This window comes from Lates calcarifer, linkage group LG6, assembly GCF_001640805.2.
Source record: "Lates calcarifer isolate ASB-BC8 linkage group LG6, TLL_Latcal_v3, whole genome shotgun sequence".
Taxonomy (NCBI): Eukaryota; Metazoa; Chordata; class Actinopteri; family Centropomidae; genus Lates; species Lates calcarifer.
This window is the reverse complement of record NC_066838.1, coordinates 27,739,131-27,749,772: the sequence shown is the minus strand read 5'-3', so window position 1 is coordinate 27,749,772 and position 10,642 is coordinate 27,739,131. Positions and strand designations below refer to the sequence as shown.

The 10,642-nt window shown below is 46.7% G+C and overlaps 1 protein-coding gene and 1 long non-coding RNA gene across 3 annotated transcripts; one reads left to right on the top strand and one right to left on the bottom strand.

Moving 5' to 3' along the window:
- The first annotated feature begins 278 nt into the window (after nucleotides 1-278).
- LOC127142608 (uncharacterized) lies at nucleotides 279-1,625 on the top strand. Its single transcript, XR_007813509.1, has 2 exons — nucleotides 279-385; nucleotides 587-1,625. It is a non-coding gene; the product is annotated as an uncharacterized LOC127142608 (long non-coding RNA).
- On the bottom strand, nucleotides 1,512-10,100 carry irak1 (interleukin-1 receptor-associated kinase 1). 2 transcript variants are annotated; one of them, XM_018687455.2, is made up of 15 exons: nucleotides 9,673-10,100; nucleotides 9,040-9,207; nucleotides 8,790-8,945; nucleotides 7,654-7,742; nucleotides 7,372-7,548; nucleotides 7,113-7,177; nucleotides 5,635-5,746; nucleotides 5,414-5,535; nucleotides 5,103-5,316; nucleotides 4,718-4,786; nucleotides 4,539-4,626; nucleotides 3,676-3,770; nucleotides 2,958-3,543; nucleotides 2,264-2,362; nucleotides 1,512-2,034 (listed from the first exon to the last, which is right to left on the bottom strand). In XM_018687455.2, exons 1-15 carry the CDS (start codon nucleotides 9,782-9,784, stop codon nucleotides 1,958-1,960), a joined length of 2,229 nt encoding a protein of 742 aa, XP_018542971.1. In that variant the 5' UTR covers nucleotides 9,785-10,100; the 3' UTR covers nucleotides 1,512-1,957. The 2 variants fall into 2 exon arrangements, with proteins under 2 accessions (XP_018542971.1, XP_018542972.1); XM_018687456.2 differs by having other exon boundaries at nucleotides 7,654-7,739; nucleotides 9,673-10,071.
- Nucleotides 10,101-10,642: the final 542 nt, after the last annotated feature.

Sequence of the window (10,642 nt, the reverse complement as noted above, 5' to 3'; positions counted from 1 at the left end):
TTTCTGTTTACACCCAATAAACTTCAAACGCCGCCCATCTCCTGCAGTGGGTTTAAGCTGCGGCTCTTTAAATGTCATTTAACACCTTTATCACAGTCAAAGTGACGTAATCAATCAAGACCCGCAGTTATTTATCAATTAGATAAGTTTATTTATATTTATATCACATTTCAGATGCATATAACAACAAATCATGAGAAGAGAGATAATCAATTAACATGACCTGGACTCACAGAGGGATCACTGAACAGGACCGGAACCAGAGAGATCAGGACCAGGTCCAGAGCCTCTGAATGAAGCGACTACTGATATTTCTTGTTTGAAAGTCGCAGAGAGAGACTGATGATCTGGAGGTCCTAAATAATCCGTCCACACCTGGACCCAGGTAAACAGCACGGAGCTGAGGGACGAGCTTCCTGATGTTTAGAGGATGGAAAACATGTTGAGTAGTTTTGGAAATGAAATTGAGACTTTTTAAAACCTTTTCCGCAGTGTTGGTCTAAAAACTGGCATGAATATATTCAGTTTATTACTGTCAGCTGATGATCCCCTGTTCTCTATTAATCAACCTTTATATTTTCATTAGGTGGACTTCTCGGTCAGGCTGACAGAGATAACGCCTCTACACTGAACAGACAGTTCATTAATAAGTACAAAAAGTATTAATTATTAACCCAAAAAAGTAATCTTCGATCAATATAACTGAGGAGTTATGTTTTAATACTTTTTATCAGCAGTTTGTTCTCTTCTGTTTACAATTGTCTGTCTTTAAACTGTCTTTGGGCTGTTTACTTACTAAATATCCATCAAATAACTGTAAAAATACGTTTACACACATTGATCAATAACGACATAATTATACAATCTATATCATTTGCAACCTTAAACTGTACTACAAATAATAATGCTAATTATATTATTTCTGTGTATGTAATAATGTTGCTGTCCACAGACTGAAACACTAAATATTCAATATTAAAACTATTAAGTCTGAGTTAATATTTTTTATTATTTTCTCTAGTCACGGCTGATTTGGATGTGGTTACACTGAAACAGATAATGCTAAAGATTAGTTAGCGAGGACGAGGCTAGCGCTTCCTTCCCTCAACAAACATGGCGGCTCGGTACCGCTATTTGCCACAAGAAGCGGGGAAATAACGACTACCGTTGGTTTTGTCTTCCACAAAGTGAACAGAACACTCTCCCCGTGTTATCCGAGAACTACGGTGAAACCGCCGAGCTGAGAGAGAAGCGACCGCACGGCTTCACCTCGAAAACCGCAGCATCTCCATCTTCTGAGGCCGCTCAGAGACGCCATTTTCTGCCCCAACTTCACCTGCAGCGTAAGGAGAAGGAGGAGGGCGCCGCCCGCAGGCCGAACACAGGAGTTACAGCCTGGACCACAGAGTCTCAACCTCATTAAAACATGAGTGGTTGTTGAATCATTAATAAAGTGTTTAATGAACAGTAATGTCCAGATGATGTAAACTGAGAACACATGAACACATCTCTGTTCATCATGATGACAGTTTATTTTTATCAACTCTGAAAAATCTATAAAAAGCAAAGTGTTAAAAATGACACTGAATGAGAGAGTCACTGATAATAAAGTGTAAATACTGTGAGTTCTGTGTTTCAGATAATAAATGTTTGTCTTTGTGACCAGATGGGAATAAATAATTGGAGCTGATCAATGATCAACGTGATCAGCATGGGCAGGTGACAGGTGCTCAGTCCGTGGTACCTTCATGTGATTTCAGAGTGAAATGATTGTGGCGTCTGTTTGAGCGGATTTTTATAAAAAGCTCTCTCTGGGTTTAAACACTGCTGCACAGTTAACGGATTCAACAGGTATCTGAGACACAGCGCCACCTGCAGGTCGACAGGGTGCATCAGACTCTTTGGTCCTGGAGACGAGACGCCGTCATGTGACCTCTGCTCACGATGAGTCAATCCATCAGTGGTGTTTGACAGGAAGATAATCCAACTCATCACTCTCCTCTGGTCCTCTGGACTCTGCGCTGACTCCCCCATCTGAGGGAGGAGAGGGGCGTGGGGGGTGGGGTGGTAATGTTATGAGCTGTGCCGACTAACAAACAAACAAACAGGTGAGAACAGCCTCATTGGTTGGAGCTGATTAGAAAATTACGATGAAACAACATCTGACATCTGGATAAAGATCCAAACAGGACGAGATGAACTGAGATAAAAGAAGAGATGTACTGAGGCTGACAATGTGATATACAGATGTTTGTTAACGCACAGAGGTCGTCAGACGACAGCAGCTCAGGAGTCTGGATCTGTCCCTCCTCATACAGTGTTTTCTTCTCCAGGAAACGCTGCTTACTGGGATTCACATCAACTAACACACACACAGGAAAGTTTACAGGTTATTTTACAGTCCAGTCTGAGTCTGCAGCCATCTTTAATCTTCAATCAACCTTTATTTAAACAAGCAGCTTCACTTTAACCTCAGTAACTTGTTCAAACTAACTCAGATGATCAGTAACTGCAGGTTTTATCTCTGAGCTGTGTTCATCCAGTTTATAATGAGAGGAAGCTCCTTATGCTAAGCTAACTGATGGTTTGTTGTGTTCAAATCTTTGATCAGGCCTCAGGTCAGATCTGTCTCCATGAGACCTCTCTGACTCTGAACCGGTCAGATGTTAGCGAGCCAATGTTAGCTGTGGTTCAGTTAGCGAGCCAATGTTAGCTGTGGTTCAGTTAGCGAGCTAATGTTAGCTTCAGTTCGCAGCTGCAGATATTCAGGAACAGTCTGTTTCCCAGTATGAACTTAGCTGTGTCTCAGGGGTTACCTGTCAGGTGTCACCTTTTCCTCCATCATGTTCAGGCAGCAAAGAGGAAACAGTGACAGGATGAATGATGAACGTATGAACACATTAATAAACACCAGAGCTCAGCTGGTTAGAACCTGACTGACTGAGCTGTGAACGTACCTGAGGGCCCTGGGGACGACGACTGCAGGGACCCCGCGGGAGACAGGGATCCTGGGACATTGTAGAGCCTCACTGTCGCCCCCCCTGTGCCCCCCCCTGTGGTCCCTGGTCCTGTGAGGGCCCCAGTCCCGGATCTGTCCCTGGAGCTGCTGGGCAGAGGGGGGAAATGGTACTGGTCCTCAGTGGAGACGGAGGGCTGGCTGAATGGGGTTGGACAGTGATACTGGTCTCTGGAGGACGGGGACAGAGACCTGGAGCTGGTCCCGTTTGATCTGAACTGGGACAAACCTCGACTCTCGTCAGTTTCACATGGACCGACGAACGAGGAGGACGAGGAGGAGGAGGAGGAGTGGAGCGGGTGAGGGAGGGTGAGTGCGCAGAGAGAGGAGGAGGAGGGCTGGTAGGTGTCCTCCAGCGGTCCCAGTCTGGACAGCTGGTTGGACAGAGCTCCCACACTGGAGTCCAGGGAGCAGGGGGGTCGGGGGAAGGCCTGGGAGGGGGCAGGGGGGTGATGGAGGCGGGGGGAGGAGCGGGAGGAGCCGGTCGTCTTCACCTCTCTGTGGATCTCCTGAAGTTTGTGAAACACCTGAGAGGAGAACAGAAAGGTGAGGAGGAGTCCTGACAGAGTCTAACATGGAGGAGGTGCAGGTGTTCCGTTTGTCCTGGTGCTGGAGGATCATGTGACCGACAGGTGTGTGTGAACAGATGCGTCTCTGACCTCGGTCATGACCGGTCTCTTCTTCCTCTTCTTATCCAAACATGTGCAGGCCAGAGACACCAGCTGCATACAGGCAGGAGGATCAGCAGCGCCCCCTGCAGACACAGCACAGGACAGCATAAAGACCTGGACGACTAAAACTCTGTTAAACTGAAGTCAGTGAACGCCTCAGAAACACATTCTCTAATCATACAGTAACTGTAGGTGACTCTGTCCTGAACTCCAGCTCCACTGTGAAGGATCTCTGATCAGGATCCTTTAACTCCCTCATAACACAAACAGGACAGCCTTCAGTCACCTGTATAACATCACACCTGTTTAACAACACACCACCTGTCACCTGTATCTGAAGGATGCAGAAAAACTACTGTCATTCATTATTATCAGGCTGCTCCAACAGCTCTCTGAAGACTCTGCAGCTACAAAAACAGACCAGATTTCTCCTCCTCACCCCTCAACAGTCACACACCATCATAACTTAAAGAGCTGAGGCCAGAGGTCAGAGGTCAGAACATGTACACTCTCAGTCTTTACAGACGACCTCAAATCAGATCTGCTCCTGAAGAACAGCTGAGCTGTTAACGAGTTTAACACAAACTCTTCAGGACGTTGTTAAGAAGATGTTCACATTTCAAACCTGGAACATTAAACCATGAAGGTGAACTGATTCAGTCGTATCTCAGACTAGCTGTTAGCAACAGTTGCTAACAACAGCTAGGAGCAGCCATCTTGGATTCTGATGTCGGGGTTAGTGGAGCTGGATCAGACCTGAACCATGCTGCTGTAGGTCTAGACTGTTGGAGGATTCCCCATGATACACTGGGCTCCTCTCTCTCAGACATGATGAAGATATAAACACTCACCTGTGATCAGCTGCTGGTCCAAATGTTTCCTCCAGGCTGCTGTAGATGAACCAGACAGAGTGTACGACACCTCCTCCACCAGGTCCTTCTACACAACCAGACCCAGACCCAGACCAACAATGAATCAAACAGTTGCAGAGGAACATTTAAAGATCAGAAGTAAAACAAACTGTACTGACCAGATATCTCTCTCCTAACTTCTTGTCTTTCTCCAGAGCTCGACGACCAGTCAGCACCTCCAACAACACCTGATACACATACACACACACACACACACACACACACACACACAGAGTTAAATTGAGTGTAATGGTCACGTGATAAATATCTGAATCACAGATATTTGCACTCTACACTTTACATTTTAATTTAATGATGTATATTTATGCTCCTTGTTCCCTGTAAATATAGTTTTTGCTTTTTGCTCTTTTCTTTTTATTATAATCGTTCTTTAGCACCGATATACCAAGACAAATTCCTTGTAGGTCCAAACTTGGCAAAAAAAAGTCTGATTCTGATTCTGACTATATTTCCCATCAGCCCCTGCAGCTGCGTCTCTCTCACCACTCCGAAGCTGAAGACGTCCACAGCGGGGCCCAGCTCTCTGTTCCTCACGTACTCGTCAGGCAGGTATGCCAGCGTTCCTCTGACTGTCTCAGTTTTACCGACCGACGCCGTCTGAGTCACCGAGCGTCCCGACGAGCTGCCAGACGCCAACCGAGCCAGACCAAAGTCTGCTAGCTTTGCCACCAGGTGACGGTCCAACAGGATGTTAGAGCTGAGGAGGAAGGATAGTCAGGTCACCTTCAGACCATTCAGAGATTAACTAGGAGAAAACCAGAGTCATGTGATCACAAGGTGTCATGAGATGTCACCTCTTGACGTCTCCGTGGATGAGCGGTTTGTGCCCGTCGGGGGGCGAGTGGAGGAACTGCAGAGCTGTAGAGACCTCCTCCATGATCCGGACTCTGTGAGACCAGGAGAGAACCACACACTCCTGAAAAACACACACACACACATACACAAATGAGCATAATAAGTACACATCAGGACCAAAACAACACATAGACTCTGTGTGTGTTCAGTTGTGTGTTACATTGTGTAGTTGGTCCTCCAGGGATCTGTTGACCATGTAGCTGTAGATCAGACACACTGATCCTCCTCCTTCACTGAAGCCCAGCAGGTCCACGATGTTGGGGTGTCTGAACCTGAACAACACACTGATTCAGTTTCTTCAGATGTCGTCAAAGTTTCAGGTGGTTCTCACCTCCATCATTGCCCAGACAACCTGACTGACCCCTGACGTGAGCTCTCAGATTAACCTGCTCTGGTTTGACTCAGGTTCTCAGGTGAGGTCACTGAGCTGGAGTTAAAGTGACAGAGGTTCAGGTGTGTGTCAGCGGACTCTGTGTGTGTAGTTTAATGACTCGGTTTCTGAATGTCAAACTGAGACTGTGGACAGAGTCAGGGAGGTTCATCAGTAAAGTGCTGTAGTCACATGACCTCTGGATTCTTCATGTGTGATCTGAGACATTGTCATAGAGATTGATGGTGTTTAAAAAGCCTGGTCCTGCACAGTCAGCCTCTCTCTGCTGACTGGTTCTTCCACCTGTAGGGCGGAGCTTATACAGGATAATACCGAGTTAACTACCGACATAACCTGCTCAGAGGCCTGAGGGCTGTACAACGAAGCGAGGTCTTTGTCTGATCAGGGTAACTTCAGGAGTAACTTGGTGGCATCAGATGTAACTTCCTGATTAACCTGTACTACGACAGGTGGATAGGTTTTACCTGAGGTCTGCTGCCATGGTGCCTCAGTGTTATTCTACCTAAGCTCCGCCCCACAGGTCGAACAACCAATTGATATTGGCACAATGACTGAGAGAGGCTGACTCTGTAGGACGGGGGTTGTCTAAAGACCATCAGTCCCCTCCCACTACACATCTCTAGAGACATGTGGACCAATAAATGGTGTTTTTATGCTGCACATATTCCATTTAATTTGTATTTTTTTCTCACAGTCCAGCAGCAGAATTGAGCGTCATTAGTGTTGAATATTATCGATGTTAATAATCCTTTAAATAGGGGGTGTTATTGTCCTGAAAGACAATATAATGTGACAGGCTGTTGTTATTGTAGACTACAGACCAAAACATGCAGCATTAATGATGGAAATATGAATGTGAACCTGTTTCTATTTGATCCAGGTTCAGTTTCCACTGAGGCTGAAACACTGTTAACATGAAGTTCATACTGAACATAACAGCATTACATACGACTTTCACTGAGAACCTGAGTTAAACCAGAGGAGGCTCAACTGCCTCCTCGGAGCAGTTTAGAGACGCAGTGTAAATCACCATGGCAACAGACCTCAGGTAACATCTGTCCACCTTTAGTAGTATAGGTCAATCAGGAAGTTACAGCCAACATTACTGCTGAAGTTCTCTCTCTACAGGTGTCAGGTGTGTCTGTGCAGTGACAGAGGACAACGATGATTTACGACGGCTTCCTGTCACGGCTGTTTCGGATTGGTCAACTCAAACCCACAGGTCAGAGACGTCACAGTGAACTCACCTGGACAGGTTCTCCACCTCAGTCTGGAAACTGTTCGTCAGCAGAGTCAGGTCCAACAGGCCGTCCTACAATGACAGTGATGATGTCATCAACAACAGTGATGATGTCATCATCAACAACAACAGCAGCGTCATCAGATCTCAGGTGCTTCTGAGGTAAACGGTCACATGACCACAGTAGTATCCAGGTGTCTGATCAGGTGACTCCAGGTGACCCTGTCACTGTGAGTCCTGAGTGATCTGCGCTGTGATTGGCTGACCTGTTTCAGTCTTTTCACAGCACAGTCCGTGTTGTTCAGAGTCGCTCTATACACGACTCCAAAACCCCCCTCCCCCACCTGCAGGGAGGGGGAGAACCCATCTGTCCCAGCATGCACCTCTTCAAACGACCAGCACATCACCCGGCCTCCACTGCCGCAGGCCACCACCTGGGAGGGCTGAGGGATGACAACATCATCATCATCATCATCATTATTATTATTATTAGTAGTAGTAGTAGTAGTAGTATTTTGTGTGTGTGTGTGTGTGTGTGTGTGTGAGACCTGGGGGGGGGGGCGGTGCGGTTCAGTCTTCAGACCGATGGGGGGCGGGTCAGGTCCAGGTAGTGGTCTTCCTACTCCTCCTTCATCTGCTGGATAAAGAAGAGAGGGTGACGAGCAGAGCCAATCAGCTGAGGATCAATAAACACTGATCAATGAAATGTAAAGATGATCACATGACACAAAATAATCAGATTTTACTCTAAATAACAGATGAAACTGATGTTGAGGAGTTTTCATCTGAGCTCAGTGTTTCTGCAGACGAAGGATCAAACAGCTGCTGATATTCAGTCAGAGCAGAGAGGTCACCTGACACACCTGGGGTCACCTGAGGTCAGGTGTGTCAGGTGTTGTGGGTTTTTTGGTGGAGAATTTCTTCATAAGTGACATCATCATCTGATCTGAATCTGAAACTCAGTCCTTCCTGTTCTGCTGCTGCTGCAGAGAAAACCTCAGTCTGATGTGAACCTGAGGTCAGAGGTCACTGTGGGTCCAGGTCTGAAGTTAGCATCAGCCAGATAATCTTCACAGATGAACACCACTGTTCTGATGTTTGAAGCCTAAATCCAACCTCCAGAAGTAAGAAGCTAATGTTAGGCTATAAACCAACTCCACCACGGTCACATGACGTCAACGTCTCCACCACTAAGCTTCCAACTGGTCATTTCATTTAGCTCTGAGCTCTTCTACAAAAGCCTTTCTTCTTAGAAAGTTAGTGAGAGTTTGAAAGAGCGTGAGTAGAAACACAACGAGGCTGTAAAGGTGGACTGGTGAGTAGATGGGTTTTCATGTTAACGTCCCCGACAACCTCTGTAGTCTCATTTAGACACTCGTTAGCAACCGCCTTTTTTAAGACACGTAAAAGCTTCAAACATCAGGAGTGGGGGATTTACTGACCCATTTTATGTCGGAGAATAAAACCTGAAAATGTCTTGAGCTTGTGTTAAAACCACAGACCTTATTTCACACATTTAACCAGAAACACACTGACAACAGGAAGTGCTAACATGCTAACATGCTAACTTACATCCTGGTTTTAGGATCAGTCCTGCAGGACTCTACACTGCAGTGAAGACGATAATATCACCACCTGATCGCAGCCTCACACCTGAGAGCTGATCACACCTACTTCCTGTTACCTGTCGTGGTCAGTCTGAGGGTGCTCAGTGTGGGCGTGGCCTCATAGGGTTTGGGAGGGGGGTCGAACTGAGGGAGGGAGACGTGAGGACGATGAGAAGCAGGAGGGGGACGAGGAGGAGGAGGGAGGGAGGAGAACGGCCTTGGACTGGATGTCCCTGCACAGAGAGAGAGAGACAGAGAGAGAGAGGGCAGGTCATCAGAGGTCAGAGGTCGTCAGAGGTCGTCAGAGGTCGTCAGAGGTGAACTCACACCCCAGGATGACATCACGGGGACGTAACAGCTGCAGACGCTCTAATAGGTCGATCAACTCCCCAACTCTGCCATTCCTGTTCTCCCATTGGTTCATCACCCAGTCAGTCCTCCTCTCCTTCCTCTCAGCCAATCGCACGGCGGTCTGATCGCCCAGGACCTCTGAGGCTGCGACAGAGAGAGAGAGTTACTTATCAATAACTTCACCCTGACCTCCCTCTGTCACGCTGCGTTCAGGTCACATCAGACTTTCTGACTCTTCTACATTAACACTGATCAGAATCTCAGTGTCCCTGCTGAGACCCCGGGCCACAGGTTGAGCCTCTGCTGAAACACAGGAAACAGAGAACCTGAGACATGAAACACCATGAAAGACACACACACACACACACACACACACACACACAGACACACACAGAGAGAGACACACACACACAGAGAGAGAGAGAGACACACACACACAGACACACACACACAGACAGACACACAGACACTCACACTGTTTAAAGGTTCACCTGATATCACAATACAGACAGAGAGACAGCTGACAGACAGGTGAGCACACAGGTACACCCTCTTCTACATCTCCACGTTAGCCTTTAGCAGACAGTCTGCGACCCGGTTCTGACTCACCGAAGCGGGTCCAGTCCAGGTCTGACAGGCCGTCCATGACCCGACAGAACTCCCAGAGGACGGAGGAGGGCAGGTGGTAGAGGAACTGCCCCCTCAGGTCTGCCCCCGACATCTTTTACCCTCAAACTAAACTCTGACTGAACTCACTCTGAAGCTAACAGGCTAACAGCTAACAACGGGCCGCCACAGTGGGGCGGGGGCGGTCACACCGGGACAGGAGTAGTCCGTCACATCAGAACAGTCCGGAACAAACCGGATCAACACGGTACTGATAGCCGGTTCAGTCCATGGATGGATCACCGGAGCTCCGGTCACACACCCGAGATTCACTCTCACGGGTTCAGCTGCTTCCGCCTGCGACAAGTTCACTGCAATAAGAGCCGCTTCCGGTACGCGGTTCTCCAAAATAAAATCCCGAGTCCCAAGAAGTAAAGAAAATAGAAAGACAGAGAGAGGCACAAAGTTTCCGAAATCTGTGTTTATCATGTTGGAAACAAACAGAGGAGATGAAATCTGTTCAGTTTTTACTAAAATAAAACTTAATTAATATTTTAACTCTTGTTAAAGTTTCTGAGTAAAATAACTTAATATTCTGACTACAGTAAATATCTGTAACTCTCTAGACTCACCCATTCACTTCCTGTGGCCTGTCAGTGTTGACTGTGATGACGTCATGATGTGTGACATCATGGAGCCTTGAACCAATCAGAGGAGAGAAACAACAGGTCGAAATGAACAGGAAGAGGAGGAAGAGAGACCCGCTGAACACGGCTTCAAAACACATCTATACTGTTCTAACATCTGCAAACAGCAAAACAACAACTGCTATCACAACCACAGACTAATGTGTATATAACTGCAGTACAATAATATAGAACTTCAGTATATCCAGTATAATATATAACTGCAGTACAATAATATAGAACTGCAGTATATCCAGTATAATAATATATAACTGCAGTATAATAAT